This window comes from Anser anser (genome assembly GCF_964211835.1).
Source record: "Anser anser genome assembly, chromosome: W".
NCBI classification, from domain to species: Eukaryota; Metazoa; Chordata; class Aves; order Anseriformes; family Anatidae; genus Anser; species Anser anser.
Window position 1 is genome coordinate 6,238,804 of NC_139731.1, and position 17,942 is coordinate 6,256,745.

The window sequence follows — 17,942 nt, forward strand, 5'->3', positions numbered from 1 at the left end:
AAATTCAATAGAACTATCTAGTACAGTCCTGGCTAAGGGATACATTCTACTTAAAGGCCTCATCCTGAAGTTCCCATGAAGGCAGGCCTCCCCAGCGAAGTCAGGGAAGAAGTTTTCTTGCATACGTATTGCAGGATTCTACTTTCGAAGTCAATTTACCTTCCTCCCTGCTCAGGAAATGAGAAGTGGATTTACCAGTAAGCTACATTGCAAACAGAATCAAAAATAAAATAAAAAAAATCCCAAACAAAAAACTAAGGAAGGCCTCAACATTTCTTTCTTCGAGTATTTGAGAAAGACTTGTGCACAGTTTGAACCCAGGAATGTGAATTAGAAATAAAATTTCTGTTCTCTACAATTATAGGTTAGATCCCAACAGTTCAGTTTTTCTGCCATTAGGATGTTTTTCCTGCCGTTGGACAGGATATCACCCCTACAGCCTGTTAGAGCATTATTTGAATATCCACACCTCTTAAAGTACATGAAAATTGAAGGTTTACACAGACTGCAAGATCCACCCTTAAAAAAAAGAAGAAAAAAATAATCAGACGTGTTCAGAATAATTATTTTAAAAGAAAAAATATATACCACTAATTATACAGTAGTGTTACTCCTAATACAAATGCATAGGGACAACATATCTATGCCCATTCCCATTCTTTTCCCTAATTAATACATCTTTTGATTAATTCTACAATGACAGCATTAAAAATAAAACTACAATCTAACTGTAGTTTAGCTGCAGAGCTAGAATAGCAAAGACACTGAAAGTGATAGAGACAATGGGATGTACAGTAAAATGATGTTATTAGCTACATTAAATGGAAAAAACAAACAAACAAAAAACAGAAAATTAAAAGCAATGGAAAAACTATCTGTACATTTAAAACCACTTATTCTACCAGTAGACAGCTTTTAAAGAAGCCCCCTCTACCCTACTTTAATTCTTACAGTACTATTCAAAGAGTTTATGCTGGGAAAGTACACTACTAAAATTAAATCACTCTATATACAGCATAAACTGGAAAATATTTTAGATTTTTAGTGCATATATACGATTTCTTTCCTCCTTTTTATAAGCTAATGAAATAGTACTTTTACTGTAATAACTGTTAATGAAAAAGAAAGTCTCTTACAACTGTCTAATATTAGAAAAATAATCCTGTTTACAAAGGCATACGACTATCTGACTAGTATGTAAGAAAATATACTTCATTATTATAGAAATAATGTTTAAGTCCTGATTTTCTTCTTGCTTCTGTGGAAAATACTATTAGGTCAAACTATTCAATCAGACAGAAAAGGTCAAATTAAAAAAGGATACTATATGGTAAAAATTTAAAGGCTAAGATTTCATTATGCTAAGATCAACTAACTATATACTGCAACCACAGAGTCACCCATCTTAACATGATATTATAACACGATACATATTTTGAATCATAATTCTGAATCTTACTCCACTGTTTGAAAATATCTTCTTTACAGTAGTACTATAGGACTACAGTCCTGCCTCCTGCTGCTCGTTCCAGGTACTACACTACCCTCTCACTTCACTGAGACAAGTTTTTGTGGCCTGTTCAAAGAACCAATCCTTGAAAACTGTAAATTAAGAAGTACTATATTTATCTATCTACTTAAAAAGAAACACTTCCCTGTATTGGGTTAACATGGCAAGGGTTTGGTAGCAGGGGGACTGCAGGGGTGGCCTCTGTGAGAAGAGCCCAGAAGCTGCCTCATGTTAGATAACAGCCAACTTCAGCCAGCTCCAAAAGGGACCTGCCACTAGCCAGAGCTGAACCAATAAACACCTCTGGTTGTGCCTCTGTGAGAACATGTTTAAGAAAGGGTAAAAAATTTCCATGCAACAGTGGCTGGGAGAGGAGTGAGAAATGGCCTTGCAGGCACCACAGTCAGTGAAGAAGGAAGGGGAGAAGGTGCTCCAGGCACTAGAGCAGACGTTCCCCTATGGCCTGTGGAAAGGACCATGGTGGAGCAGGTTGTCCCCCTGCCACCCATGGCATGCCAAGGCAGAGTAGATTTCCACGCTGCAGCCCATGGAGAAGAGCCCACGGTGGAGCAGGTGGGTCTGGCCTGAAAGAGGCTGCAGTCTATGAAGAGCCTCTGCCAGAGGAGACTCCGGGCCAGATCTGCAGCCCGTGGAGAGGAGCCCACACAGGAGCAGGTGATCTGGCAGGAGCTGCCACCCATGGGGGACCCATGTTGGAGCAGTTTGCTCCTGAAGGATGTGAAGCCAGGGACAGAAGAATGGGGGATTGCTTAATCGCTTTAAAATAGATATTGCTGAGTGTCTTTGCTTACTACTGTGCAAATTAGCCGAAACAAGGAGTCTTGGGGCCCCTCACAGAAGATGTTTCCTGACAAAAATGGGGAACCTGTCTCAAAAACCAGCTGAGACCGACCTTGTGGTTTGGACAAGAGCCAAGGAGCAGCTGAGTCTGTACAAAGGCAGGGGGTCAACTAGTGGTGATGAAGAGGAGTTATCGGACTTCATCCCCACGACCCCCCGACGACCACCACCAGAAGGCACTGTGCAGACGCAGATGGGAGGAGTATATGGAAATGACTTCTTGGAGCTAATTTTAATACAAAGCGGGGATAGGTTATGAATATGTATAGGCGTATTGGGAAACTTCATGCATATGTAACTTTTTACCGCATATAACCAAAGCAAGTTGCTGTGTTAAGGTGCGCATGCCTTTGGGAGCTATCCTGCATGTGCCCGGCACTGAAATAAACCACATACCTACTTTATAACTTATTTGCTTTGAGTTATAGAGTTCTTCCATAAATCATTTTGGCAAGCCAGCTAGGAAGCTCTCTGCCTGCCACAGGAGTGGCCGCGCTGTGGACGTCCTAGCGTGCTCCTGGCACAGTTCCCTGGAGGAACACTGCTCCTTGGCTGCTCACTGTGGGGGCAGAAAACGACCTGCTGGACCGTGGACAAACGGTATGTGTAACAGTACAGGAAGGGCCTATAAATCATACGTGTGGCTGGGGTAGCTGGTAAATCGTGCAGAGATGTCTGGTGTGCACCATAGTCCCCGTAAGGGAGGAGGGTACCCTACAGGCTGACCGATAGAGTGGTCAAGGGGGATTTGCTGACCGATGGAACAGCCGCTAGCAATCTTGGGAGCAGATTGAGTAAATCCGAGGTTACTGCTGCATCCCAGTTTTGGGAGACAGGACGGACCTGCTAATGACTGTATAAGAAGCAGAAAGGTAAGCGGCTCTCTCACAATTGTGACAAGGTTATCTGGGTAATATTTGTGGGTATATCTCTGCGAGGGGAACGGCCGGAGGCGAACGAAGCGCATGACAGACCGAAAAGAAGTGCTGTTTTATGCAAGTGTTGATTGGTGGTGCCCAATATACAGGCCCAGCAGTGCATCTTGTAATCCTGTTTTTTGTACATAAATATTTTGAGTGTGACAAGGAGGAAGGTGGGAGCATTATCTAAGTAACAGTTTAGAAGTTTTGGTATATTCGCGGTGGTGTTTGGTCAGCTTCCCAAGTATCGGGGGGGGAGGGGTCGGACTGATTATCAAAGTGGTAGAACGGAGAGTCACTTCTTTGGTGGTTCGGGCTTGAGTCCTGGGAATTTGGTAAGAAGGGGGAGAGCGAATTTATTTAGGCCTCACTACCTTTTTAAACCTCCATATTGATGGATATGTAGGAGTGATTCCTTGTTTTGTGGGGGCTTATTAACAAAATGCGTGAGAAAAATTGGCATTCGGCTTGAAATTCAGTCCTGCTGAAATGTAAAGTTTGTGAAAAAGGTAGTATTGTTTGTCTGGAAGACGGAGGGCTGAGTGCTTCAGGTGTTTTCCCGAAGCCCTGTGGATTTATGATTGGAACGGGGCTCATTAATAATCTGAAATAGTAAAGTTTGTATGCAGAAAAAAGAGTTTAATCCCAGGGAACTGGGACGTTTGGGAAGAAGATTAGGAAAAGATAGTAAAAACCTGCAATAAAAAGGTTTGCGTGGAAATTGGAACAAGGGACAGTAACTAATAAGGAATAGTAATAAATAAATAAAAGGGAATGGGAAATCAAGGAAATGGGTAATATCCAAAACAAAGACGTCCAAAAGAAAGCCTCCTTGGGTGCATATTGGCACATTGGAAGGATATTGTTAGAAATGAGGGGCACAGAAAGCAAGAGGACTTTCATTAAGTATTGCAATGAATGGTGGCCACTATATGAGCTAAATGGCCACTTTATGGATCAATCGACTATAACAGTGTCTTGCAATTAATGTTGTTTTTGAGGAGAGAAGGGAAATAGGATGAAATGTTGTATACTGATAAGTTGTTTCAGCATCTTAGAGGGAAAAGGTATGGAATTAAGTTGGCCCCTGACTGAGCCTTTGGTGTTGGCATTAGAAAAGTACAGGCTGGAGAAAGATAAAGGAAGTGTTAAAAGGGTTGTTGAAGGTGTTAAAGGTGTGGCATGTAGTATTTGACAGAGCTGTTTGAAGTTGAATGAGCAGGGAAAGAGGATGTAGGAATGTTAGTAGTTCTGCCTCAACCTGAGGCTGAGATCTCAAAATCATGGGTGTGACCCCTCTGGCGCAGAAGGATCATGATGGGTCCCAGAGTTGTCATGGAAACAGGAAAAGGCATTTTTATTTGCAGTGCTTTAAATTTAAATTGAGAAAAATGATTGGAATTCATCAATTTTTACACTTACCCAATTTGCCAAGGTCCTTCTTAGGAAGGGACTCGCTGTAAAAAATGGATGCAAAAATTTCTTTTGAACAAGGACAGTCAAGTTTGGTTCATGGTACTAGATTAAAAGGATGCCTTTTTCTGCCTGCCCGTGGCAACTGAAAGCCAGAAACTCTTTGCCTTTGAATGGGAAAATCCTAATAGAGGACGAAAAAAATCAGCTTACTTGGACTGTGTTACCACAGGGGTTCAAGAATAGCCCCACCATATTCAGGAAACAACTAGCCTGTGATCTTGAAGCTTGAAAGACCCCTTCGGGAAAAGGGGACACGGTTGCAATACACAAATGATAGCTACTGAAGAAGAAAAGGAATGGGTATAATGGACTTACTAAAGTTTTTCAGCACTAATTCTGTGAACCCAGCCTCTTTCCTTAGTCATGTTTGCATCAAGACCACGGACACGGTATACTCCAGCTGACCAGACTTAAAGGATACATCCCTAGAAGATGCGGAGGATTGGTATACAGATGGCAGCAGCTTCGTCCACCAGGGATTTTGCCTCACAGGATATACGGTAACAAACATCAGCCCAAAAGGTGGAAATCGTCGCCTTGATAAGACCTTTTGAGCTGGCAAACATTTGGATAGATTTGAAATATGCCTTTGGTGTGGTGCATGCACACGGGGCAATTTGGAAGGAGAGAGGACTTTTATCTTCCTCAATTAAAGATGCAGAAGAGGCTGATAGCAATTATTTGGGAAGAAGGAAAAAGGAGGCCTAGACAGAAACAGCCCCGGCTAGGCAAGGATCAATGTGCCCTATGTAAGAAATTTGGGCGTTGGAAAAACGAATGCCCGGAATAGAAAAGAAATGGAAAAGGGAACCAGGGAAGGGAGGTGGTGTTTGCGCGTGCAAAAGATGACTGGGGAAGACCGGGGAAATCTACCCCAGCAGATCCACTGGTTATAAAAATGAAGGAGGGAAAGGAGGTGGAACTTATGGTAGATACAGGGGCAACTTATTCGGTTTTAAATAAAGCACTAGTACCTGTAGGAAATGATTATGTCATAGTAAAAGGAGCAACTGGCCAATCAGAAATGGCATACTTTCATAAACTTTTAAATTACAAACTTGGGAAACAGTGGGGCATTCATAAATTTTTATATATGCCCAATTCTCCGGAATCGCTCCTGGGAAGGGACCAATTGGAAAAATTACAAGCGACCATATCATTTAAAAATGGGGAGATTGTTCTGGAGGTAGATGACCAGAAGTATGTGAAGGTACTAAGCCTAATGATATCAACAAACCCTAAAACGAAAGAAGAGGTTAATGAAGGTATCTTGACTAACATGCTTAACACCAGAGCTAACTTGGTTTATCGTTTTAGATCTGAAGGATGCCTTCTTTTGCCTCCCTCTCCATGAAGCCAGACAGAAAATCTTTGCATTTGAGTGGGAAAGCCCTAAGAGTGGGCGCAAAACACAGCTCACATGGACAAGGTTGCCTCAGGGCTTTAAGAACTCACCCACCTTGTTCGGAGAACAACTTGCAAAGGACTTGGAGAGCTGAGAAGCTCCACCAGGAGAAGGAAGGCTGTTGCAGTACGAAGATGACCTCCTAATAGCCACCCAGACAGAAGAAGCATGTGTGGCCTGGACAGTAAGCCTCCTAAACTTTCTGGGACTCCAGGGGTACAGGGTATCGAAGAAGAAGGCTCAGGTGGTAAAGCAGAAGGTGATCTACCTGGGTTATGAGGTTAGTGCCGGACAACAGACCTTGGGGCAAGATCGTAAAGAAGCGATATGTCAAACCCCGAAACCTGAGACAATAAAAGAACTGCGAACCTTTTTGGGAATGGCGGGGTGGTGCAGACTGTGGATCTATAATTATGGTCTGCTTGTAAAACTGCTGTATGTGCTCATTGCAAATGAGAACAGGGACCTCCAATGGACAAAGGAGGCCACGCGAGCCTTGGACCAACTAAAGAAGGCTCTCATGTCAGCTCCAGCTCTGGGACTTCCAGATGTGAATAAGCCATTCTTCCTCTTCTCCCATGAGAAACAGGGGATTGCCCTGGGAATACTAGCACAGGACCTGGGCCCATATCTAAGGGCAGTTGCTTATTTTTCTAAGCAGCTGGATGCTGCTGCCAAGGGATGGCCGGGATGCCTCAGAGCCGTTGCAGCAGCGGTGCTAAATATCCAGGAAGCATGCAAGTTCACCTTGGGCCAGAAAATGACTGTGCTAATGTCTCACACAGTGTCTGCAGTGCTGGAAGTGAAAGGTGGTCACTGGCTTTCCCCACAAAGGTTCCTGAAATAGCAGGCTATCACGGTAGATGATGTAGAAATAGTGGTAATTAACATTGTCAACCCAGCTTCTTTCCTCAGCGGAAACCAAAGGGGAGCCAGTACACCACGACTGCATGGAGACCATCGACCTACTCCAGCTGTATGTGGAAATCTGGTTTACGGATGGGAGCAGCTACGTCATCAGCGGAAAACGACATGCTGGGTATGCAGTTACCACTTGCAAAGAGGTAATAGAATCTGGACCTTTGCCAACAGATACCTCTGCACAAAAAGCCGAGATAATTGCTCCGACACGTGCCTTAGAAATAGCAAAAGGAAAGAAAATAAACATCTATATGGACTCAAGGTATGCATTTGGAGTTGTACATGCACATGGAGCCATCTGGAAAGAAAGAGGACTGTTGAACTCGCAAGGGAAAAACATCAAACATGCAAAAGAAATAATGTGATTATTGGAAGCAGTTCAGCTGCCTGAAAAGGTAGCAGTCATGCACATTAAGGCACACCAGAAGGTGAGCTCAGAATTGGAGGAAGGAAACGATCTGGCCAACAGAGAGGCAAAAGAAGCAGCAAAAGGTGAGGTAGCAACGGAGGGAGCCCTGATTCCAGACGGGCAGATTCCCCTTGAAGGTAAGCCAGTATATAACAAAAAGGACAGAAAATTAATTGAAAGTCAAAAGGGAGAGTACAACCAAGAGGGATGGGCTATTACCGAAAAAGGGAAAGGGAAATTAGTCATCCCCTCTAATTTGCTATGGTCACTAGTAAGGGAAGAACACCGGAAAACTCATTGGGGAATAAATCCCCTATATAACGATCTGATTGGGAAAATTACGGCTAGGAATTTGTATGCTACTGTCACACAAGTAACCCGACAACGTGACCTCTGCCTCCAGACCAACTCCCAAAATACCCCCAAACTGAAATTGGGCCAAATTGGGAAAGGCCATGGGCCTGGACAACAATGGCAGATTGACTTTTCTGAACTTCCAAGAAAAGGGGGGTATCAATATTTGTCGGTATTAACGAATACCTTTTCAGGTTGGCCAGAGGCAGTACCCACTAGAACTGCCAAAGCCCGAGAAGTAACCAAGGTATTGCTACAAGAAATAATACCGCGCTTTGGAGTTCCAGCCACCATATCCTCAGACCGGGGACCACACTTTATTTCAAAAATAGTGCAGCAAATTAGTCGGCATTTGGGCATAGATTGGGAACGCCACACTCCATACCACCCTCAATCAAGTGGCCAAGTGGAGAAAATGAACCATTTGACCAAACAACAAATTGTAAGGTTAGGGCAAGAAGCTACCTTGCCCTGGCCCCAAGCTCTCCCTAATGCTTGTCAGAAAAAACAGGACTAATGAATAGAAGCTCCTCCCTGGCTGACAAGCATAATCTGTTATTTGTAACTACATACAAGTTTTGAAAGTTTTGATATTAGAAAAAATTGATAATATTATTCTAATTTTATCAGAACAGTCCTTAGACATTCACATATGGTGAAAAATGTAAGGTGATATAAATTCTATTATTTAGAGGGCAGATAATTTTCTAATTAGTCTTCTTGCTGTAGTTGCCCCTCCTTTGATAGCAACTGTCAGTAACCCACCCAGACTCATCTTTCAATTAGGATACAACATGTAATATAGTTTCAAATAGCCAACCAACTGGGGCAAATTGCTCTTCCTACAATGTGACCACAATCTATTCTTGACCCATCCAGAACAAGATGGTCATTTTACAGAGTTGTTTGTCTAAGTGATACGTGGTAGAGAAGGTCTTCTAATTTAGGTACCATCTTGTTTTAGTGCTACTCTTTTCTTAAGAGGCAGGAAAGTAATTTAGTGGAACTAAATAGGCCATCTAAGCAATTGATGTAAAGAAGGGAGATAATAGTATACAACTAAACAACTTTCCTTCATATGTACTAACGAACACTTTTACTAGAATATTATCTGAAAATGCACAATTTCTAGGATTTTGTGCACAAAAATACTAATAGTTCTTGCTGTGGCTTAAAAAGGACAGCTTCGTTTGGGCTCAAAAATCCTGTTTTTATAAAAGTTTCAGAGAAGCTAATATGAATGGAATATTACAAGCAAAACCATCAGATTTAAGGCCCCTAATAAATCTTGAAATTTTGTTAAATTATTAAAAAAAAAAAAAGAAAAAGTGAAGATTAATTCTAGGACCTTTTCAATTTTATTTTTTTTAAATGTACAAAAAAAGAAATTACATAATTTAAAAAAAAAAGTGATTTTTAAGTTTCATTATCTAAAACCCAGTAACACAGACTTTAATCTGTTACCATTCCTTTAACCGAAGTAGAATTATTTGGAATACCTAAAATCTTATCAATATCATGACTAATTTACTAGTTACAAAAATTTAATCATTTGCTTAGTGAGGGTGAATAAAAAAAAATAATTAAATCCTCTGTTGTAAACAGTGAAACAGAAATAAATCTTGATATGGCAAAAGTGTCAGAGGTTATAATAAGCCCGTGCCTGGTTCATGTGTCTCCATGTGAAAATTATCCAAAATTAATTCAAAAGATTTGAATATATTTGCTGAGTATTACATTAGCAAGCCTGCCTGGTTACATATTATTTTGATCTCTTAAATTCTCTGTACAAGTATGAAAAATATTATGATGGTGCAGGCAGGATGAAGATTACAAGTGAAATGAGCTCTAGGTGTCTCGGGTACAATACAAAGTAAAACAGAAGTACTGTGTTGCTCTAGTTTGCCTGGTTTATTTATACGTTCTAGTAAATTTAAAACTGTGTGTTTGACATTACAGGTTAAGTTGAACCTTTTATATTTCACTTGACTCTCAATTGCACCAGTTCAACCCTATATATCAAGAGACTAAAATTATAATAATGAATGTCATTTTGTAGTTTCCCACTTAATATTTTATCAACAAGAAATGCAACAATGTATTTTAATTCCTCCTTTATGTTACTATACACTTGTCCTGGTTTCAGCCAGGATAATTTTCCTCCTAGTAGCTGGTAGGGTGCTATGTTTTGGATTTAGGATGAGAAGAATGTTGATAACACACTGATGTTTTAATTGTTGCAGAGCAGTGCTTACACTAAGCCAAGGACTTTTGAGCTTCTCGCTCTGTCCTGCCAGCGAGCAGGCTAGGGGTGCAGCAGGAGCTAGGAGGGGACAGACCCAGGACAGCTGACCCAAACTGGCCAAAGGGGTATTCCATACCATCTGATGTCATGCTAAACAATATATAGGGGTGGCTAGCCAGAGTGGGAGGACCAGCTCTTCGGGGATAGGCTGGGCATCGGTCAGCGGGTGGTGAGCAATTGCATTGTGCATCACTTGTTTTGTACACATTAGTAGTAGTAGCACTATCATCATCATCATCATCATCATCATCATTATTATTATTATTATTATTTTATTTTCTGTCTTAATAAACTGTCTCTGTCTCAACCCACAGGCTTCATTTTCCTGTTTCTCTCCCCCATCCCAGAGAGGGAGGGGGGAGGGTGAGCAAATGGCTGTGTGGTGCTTAGCTGCTGGCTGGGTTAAACCACAACAACACTATATATAATACCTTAAAAATGAGAGGAAAACTATTTTAATGGTAAAAACACAATTTTGGAATTCAAATTTAATTTTTATCTGCATTCTTTAAAAAATGATATAGCAAAATAAAAATAACTTAGAGCATCCTAATTAACAGTTTTTCTTGAACAGATGAAGCAAGAGCATAACAGTCAAAGATATGTAATTTAAATTTTGTTTGCATAACACATTATATTTAGAATGAGCACAGCACAAACTTTACTCATGTCTGAGGTAAAAGTTATCAACTACTCTGTTGAATTTCAGAGTATGTATTAGGATACGATTCCTTGTGAACATCAAAATATTTAATGTAGGAAAATTCACTTATAGCTTTTTATTTTGGCCAAAATTTCATTTTATTTCATTTGCAAAAATTGTTATGGAATTTTGATAACATTCAAATGTTTCTAGGATATCAAACTTCAGTCTACTGCTTTTCCTGGATTGACTGAAATTTTCTCATGTTTGCTGACTGCATGTCATCACATTTTTGTAAAGATTATAAAAACTGCAATAATAGAATAGGTGAGTTGGAAGGAACCTACAAAGATCAAGTCTAACTGCAATTACAAAATGATTACAATTGTAATGATTACTGATAACACTGGTTTCCAAAAGTAAAATTATTTAATTTTAGTAGAATTTTGATGAAAACAACCCTACTAAAAATTATTTTAAAATAAATGCTACTTAATTGTGCTATACCTCACTATCAGTCCCTTCATTTTTCAACTTGTTACATTTTTCATCTCATTACTGCAAGTTTCAGAAGTTCTCTTGCACATTATTTACAAATCTCTACAATCAGGTCAGAATGTCATCAAAGGTTTGGTAAGTGTTCCTTAAAGCTATCCAGCAAATCTAGAATAAGCATAAAACCATTTACTTCCCTGGAATTCCTTAAGGGAAAGAAACGTGTTTGTCTTCATGGTTAGGTTTTTATAGTATTAACTATCCTAATTGGAAAGATGCCTTCTGTTACATCCCTTAAGACATTTCCACAATGAGCTTCTGATCTTGAAATAGAACTGAGAACTACCTTAAATAAGTAATGACAGTGAACTAAGATAATATATTCTTAGTATTCTGAAAAAGTATCAAATAGCTTGAAATAAGATACAAACACAACAATAATATGGAGTCAAAAACATAACAAATGAAGTCAAACATCTCTATGAAGAGCTATTTTATTTAAAGTTTATATTAGGTATAAATTGTTTTAATAATATATTTTTTTCTTTTTCAGAAAGAAAAAGTGTCCAAAGAAGCTATTTCAGGCCCTAATCCTAGAAATTTTCAGTCTCATCCACAGTCTTATGCACACAAACATCTCCAATGCACTCACTTGACATTATTCACAAGCACAAAGATAAACTAAATGTAAATATTTGCAAGACAAAGCCATGTATCAAAGATTCTGCCAACATAATATACTTCTGTCTACAGAAACATGTCAGCAAGCAAGACCATCATAGTGACTAAGAAACTAGCCCCAAAGTTTTCACATAGTTCTGGAATACTTACTGTAGCTGGGGATGTCCGCGTTGTATGAGTCACTGAATGACCAGAATTTTCCATTGAACTGCCAATGAGATAGGTCCCTCCTGAGCTGCTAATGAGCTGTCCTCCTTCAATGCCCATCTGAATCCCGCCAGTGCCCACCATACTGTGAGAAGATACCACTGTCGTCCCCTGCGCAGAACTTCCTTGAGTATCAAAGTAATTTCCCCCAGTGTTTTGACTATACATTTGGGTTTCCGTGTAAGGATAAGTTGTTTGACTTGAGGAAAAGAAAAAGAACAAGAACAAAAATAGTGGTTATTTCTATTGTTTAAGTGAGGGCAACATTATTATTGTAGAAAAGAGCGTACAATTGCTATAACCAAACTTAACAATATTGGCATACAACCCTTGCCTCCACAGAAAATAGCATTTCAGTATGTCAAAATGCCAAGTAATTAACTTGGACTCGGAGTTAAACTATTCATTAAACTTAATGGAAGGTTTTTTCAGTCCTATCCAAAGAGGGGTGGAGAAAAGTATGACAAGAATTGAAGAGATGAGTGGGAGATCTCATCCAAGTATTAATATGCTATATAGCAATCTATAAAGCAAACTGTTGTAACTTTTTCCATACTGTAGTTAAAGCTGGATTTTTATTTAAGATGTCAATTATTATGTATACTGTGTATGTTACAAAACTGTAAACAAGACATACAAAAGTTAGCCAAGACTGTCCTATACACAAGAGTCCTATAAATGTTTTGCATTGATTTTAAATTCAGTTAAACTCTCTGGCTGAAGCTCGAAATTTTGAGCTCATTGGTATTTTAGGACATGCTGTTAATTCAGCAGGGTGAAGTTTTAAACTGGACACCAATATGTACAGTGTTATGATGAAAAACTAATAAAACCAAAAGGGACTTACAATTTGTGAAGGGATGAAGAAAGTCAAAAGAAGAAAACAGGAGTAATTTAAGTCAATTTTTTCCAACTATTAAGCATTTGGGCCTCATTAACCACTTAACCTTAAACTTTTCACTTTACTCATGAACCTTATGTCATTCTTCAATTTATAATGACATGCATCATTACCCATTAATGGTTTTTAATTTTTAACTAGCTATTGAACATAGCAAATATTGGGTCCTCTGTACTAACCTAGATTTTCAAACTGATATAGCTCAAAATAAACAAGTAAATAAAACTCGTTAGCTTTTCTAAAATTAAGACCCTAGATTTTTAAATAATTCAAACAGTTCAGCCAAGGTTTCATGATCAAGGAACTTTATACCATGATCTGTGTCACAATAACAGTCAAATGATAAAAATTATTTATTTACCCAATTGATGCTTTTGTCATTTAATCATAAAATCCTATAATTCTGCCTAAAATTAACTGCAACGACCATTTTGAAACCATAACAAAAATCAAGTCTGAACTTCTATGGTATTAACTATGGCCATCATGGATTCTCCCTTGTTCTTCAGAGACAGCAAAAAACTCTAAAATTGAATTTTAATGTCCTAAAAGCTTTTCAGGCTGTGTACTTGTCCTGGTTTCAGTTAGGACAGAGTTAATTTTTCCTCATAGTATCTGGTAGGGTGCTATGTTTTGGATTAGGATGAGAAGAGCGCTGATAACATGCTGATGTTTTAATTGTTGCAGAGCAGTGTTTACACCAGGCCAAGGACTTTTCAGCTTCTCGATCTGTCCTGCCAGTGAGCAGGCTAGGGGTGCAGCAGGAGCTGGGAGGGGACAGACCCAGGACAGCTGACCCAAACTGGCCAAAGGGGTATTCCATACCATCTGATGTCATGCTAAACAATATATAGGGGTGGCTGGCCGGGGTGGGGGGGCCGGCTGCTCAGGGATAGGCTGGGCATCGGTCAGCAGGTGGTGAGCAATTGCATTGTGCATCACTTGTTTCTTACACATTATTATCATTAATACTATTATCATTATCACTATTATTATTATTGTTATTATTATATTCCTGTCTTAATAAACTGTCTTTATCTCAACTCACCGGCTTCACTTTCCCGTTTTTCTCCCCCATTCCAGAGAGGGAGGGGGGAGGGGGAGCGAACGGCTGTGTGGTGTTTAGCTGCCAGCCGGGTTAAACCACAACAGTACTATATTCCTTACTTTCACAGCTACTTAAGCTAATTTTAAAATTTGTCTTTTATTCTTGGTATTTCAAAAGCTTTAAGAGCATCTGTGAGAAATTCACAGTTCATCTAAAGGGACTGCAGTCAAGTCTACTGAAAACAAATTGAAAAAAAAGGGTGTGGGGAGAAATTCTCGAGAACCTGTATACTCCTTCTTTCCAGACCTAGAATCAAGCTATCTTTTATCACTACAAAAACGTGTGTGCAGGCAAGATCATAGGATGATAGAATCATAGAATCATTAAGGTTGGAAAAGACCTCCAAGATCATCTGGTCCAACCATCCCCCTACCACCAATATCACCCACTAAACCATGTCCCTAAGCACCAAGACCAACCTTTCCTTAAACACCCCCACGGATGGTGACTCCACCACCTTCCTGGGCAACCCATTCCAATGCCTGACTACTCTTCCTCAGAAGAAATTTCTCCTCATTTCCAATATGAACCTAGCCTGGAGCAACTTGAGGCTGTTCCTTCTTGTTCTATCGCTAGTTATCTGCGAGAAGAGGCCGACCCCCAGCTCCCCACAACTTTCTTTCAGGTAGTTGTAGAGAGCAATAAGGTCTCCCCTGAGCCTCCTCTTCTCCCGTATAAACAACCCTAGCTCCCTCAGCCGCACCTCATAAGACTTGTTCTCTAGACCTTTCACCAGCTTCACAGCCCTTCTCTGGACACGCTCCAGGGCCTCGATGTCTTTCTTGTAGTGAGGGGCCCAAAACAGAACACAGTACAAAAGGTGCGGCCTCACCAGAGCTGAGTACAGGGGGACAATCACTTCCCTGGTCCTGCTGGCTACACTATTCCTGATACTAGCCAGGATGCCATTGGCCTTCTTGGCCACCTGGGCACACTGCCGGCTCATGTTCAGGTGAGCATCGACCAACACCCCAGGTCCTTATCCTCTGCACAGCTTTCCAGCCACTCTGCCCCAAACCTGGAGGGCTGCATGGGGTTGTTCTGACCAAAGTGCAGGACGAGTACTTAGCCATTGAATATCCCAAGTTGGAAGGGACCCATAAGGGTCATCGAGTCTAACTCCTGGCTCCACACAGGTATACACACAAAATTTAGACCATATGGCTGAGAGCATAGTCCAACAGGCAACTGAGAGCAACTCCGACAGGCTTCATGCTGTGACTATGTCCCTGGGGAGCCTGTTCCAGTGAGCGACCACACTCCCAGTGAAGAACCTTTTCCTGATATCCAACCTGAACCTCCTCTGTTGCAGCTTGACTATATTCCCTCAGGTCCTATAGCTGGTGACCAGAAATAATAGATCGGCGCCTGGCCCTCCTCTCACCTTTCTGAGGAAGCTGTAGACTGTGATGAGGTCTACAGTACTTCCCTCGACTGACTAGCAAGGCCGTGCTTGATGCACCCCAGGATATGGTTGGCCCACTGGGCTGCTAGAACACACTTCTGGCTCATATTCACCTTGCTTTCAACTAAAACCCTCAGGTCCCTCTCTGTGGTGCTGCTGTCCAGCATCTCTGTACTTGGTCTGGCCGGGATGTTAACTTTCCCTGCAGCAGCCCATACAGTGCTGTGCTGTGCACTTGTAGCTAAAAAAGCAGTGGTATCACACCAGTGTTGTGTCTGCTGCTGAGCAGCGCTGGCACAGCATCAGGACTCTCTCTAACCCTCCTAGGGGGTGGGCAAAAAAGTGAGAAAGAAACATCACCAGGGCAGCTGACCTAAACCAACCAAAGGGATATTCCATACCATATGATGTCACACTCAGCAATAAAAGGTGGAAAAAGGAGGAAGAGGGGAGGGGTGGGCTCTCGTTGTGAAAACGTCTGTCCTCCTCCCGAACACCGGCTACGTGCGTTGAGGCCCTGCTTCAAGGAGGTGGTCAAGCATCGCTCATTTGTGGGAAGTAGAGAGTAATTTCTTTCCTCTGCACTTCCACATAGCCTTTACTTGTTTTGTTTAGTTTTCCCTTTCCCCCTCCCTTTTCCCCTTTCCCTTTAGTTAAATGGTTAATTGTTCAGTTAAATTGTTTAGTTAAATCGTTTAATTAATAATAATCTTTCCTTAATAATTATTTCTTTTTTCCTCTAATTAAATCATCCTTATCTCAACCCATGAGTTGTTCTTTCCTTTACTTCTTCCCCTTCCATCTAAGGAGGGGGAGTGAGAGAGCGGTTGTGGTGTTCAGCTGCCCAGCATGGTAAAACCACCACAGTCTCTTCGCCCAGTCTGTACATATAGCCAGGGTTGCCCCTTCCGTGGTGCAGGACCCGGCACCTGGTTAGACGTCAGCCAGCTCTCTGAGAACCCTGGGATGAATCCCATCCAGACCCATGGACTTGTATGGATGCAGGTGGAGCAGCAAATCCCACACACGTTCAGGGTTGGCTGGGAGTTTATCATTCCCACTGTCACGGTCCTCCATCTCAGAGCACCTGAGGTCCCAAAGTCTATCATCAGTGTTGAAGACAGAGGCGAAGAAGGCATTAAGCGTCTCTGCTTTGCCTATGTCCTTGTTTGTGAGGTGACCATCCCCATCAAGTAGTGGAGCTATGTTTTCTCTGGTCCTCCTTTTTCTGTTCACATATTTAAAAAAGCCCTTTTTATTGTCTCCCACAGACCTGGCCAGCTTCAACTCTAATTGGGTTTTGGCCGCAGTAATTTTCTCCCTACAAAGGCAAACAACGTCCCTGTAGTCCTTCCACATTGCCTGACCCTGCTTCCAGCAGCCATACACTTTCTTTTTATGCCTAAGCTCCAGAAGAACCCTGGTCAGCCAAGCCGGCCTTCTGCCCCACCTACTTGACTTCCGATATTTTGGAATTGCCTGATCCTGTGCTTTTAGGAGGCAGTGCTTAAAGATTGACCAGCACTGATGGACGCCGACACCTTCAAAAGCAGCTTCCCAGGGGACCTTGCTAACTAGTTCCCTTAGCAGCCTGGTCTGCTCTCCCCATATCCAGGGCTGAAGTTTTGGTGGCAGTTTTCCTCCTGCCACCAAAAACTTTAAACTCAACCGCTTCATGGTCACTGTGACTGAGACGGCCTCCAATTGCCACATCCCCCACAAAATCCTCTCTGTTCTCCAGCAACAGATCCAGGAGGGCACCTTTCCTAGTTAGCTCCCTTAGCACTTGGACCAAGAAGTTATCAAAGAGGTGCTTTAAGAATCTCCTGCACCTGCTTGTGTCGGCCATGTGATATTCCCAGTTGACGTCTGGCAAGTTGAAGTCCCTCATAAGGACAAGAGCAGTTGATCTTGAGGTATCTCTTAGTTCCTCAAAGAATAATTCATTGGTGTCGTCATCCTGGCAGGGTGGTCTGTAATAGACTCCCATGACAACATCCCCTTTTTATATGTTTGTCCCTTAATCCTTACCCAGAGGCTCTCAACTTTGTCATTGCCAACTGCAAGCTCCACACGGTCCAGCCCCTCCTTTATGTACAGCACCACCCCACTGCCTCGCCTGCCCTGCCTGTCCCTCCTGAGGAGCCTGCAACCATCTACTGCAACACACCAGCCACAGGACTCATCCCACCGGGTTTCACTTACGCCGATGATATTGTAGCTCTGGGACTGGGCCAAGACTTCTAGGTCCTCTAGCTTATTCCTCATACTGCGTGCATTGGTGTAGAAACACTTCAAGTGCGCCTCATTGTACGCAGCACCTTGTGGAGCAGACCAAAGG

General features: G+C 41.6%; 1 protein-coding gene, 1 long non-coding RNA gene and 1 pseudogene across 20 annotated transcripts in view; 2 read left to right on the forward strand and 1 right to left on the reverse strand.

Annotated features, from left to right (window-relative positions):
* LOC310888710 (arrestin domain-containing protein 3-like) overlaps positions 1 to 17,942 on the forward strand; it is a 494,161-nt pseudogene that overhangs the window by 148,979 nt on the left and 327,240 nt on the right. The gene's annotated exons all lie outside the window — the stretch shown is intronic.
* LOC310888706 (transcription factor RFX3-like) overlaps positions 1 to 17,942 on the reverse strand; it is a 258,874-nt gene that overhangs the window by 79,734 nt on the left and 161,198 nt on the right. For 16 of the 17 annotated variants that reach the window (XM_083815661.1, XM_083815657.1, XM_083815655.1 and 13 more), the window contains one exon: positions 12,131 to 12,386. In XM_083815661.1, coding sequence (XP_083671787.1) covers positions 12,131 to 12,386 — 256 coding nt within the window. Of the gene's footprint in view, positions 1 to 12,130; positions 12,387 to 17,806; positions 17,923 to 17,942 lie in introns of all 17 variants that reach the window. The other variant, XM_083815658.1, reaches the window with a different exon arrangement.
* On the forward strand, positions 527 to 12,386 carry LOC310888716. Of its 2 annotated transcripts, XR_014576088.1 has the most exons (3): positions 527 to 5,267; positions 6,085 to 7,639; positions 11,853 to 12,386. It is a non-coding gene; the product is annotated as an uncharacterized lncRNA (long non-coding RNA). The 2 variants fall into 2 exon arrangements; XR_014576087.1 differs by having other exon boundaries at positions 527 to 7,639.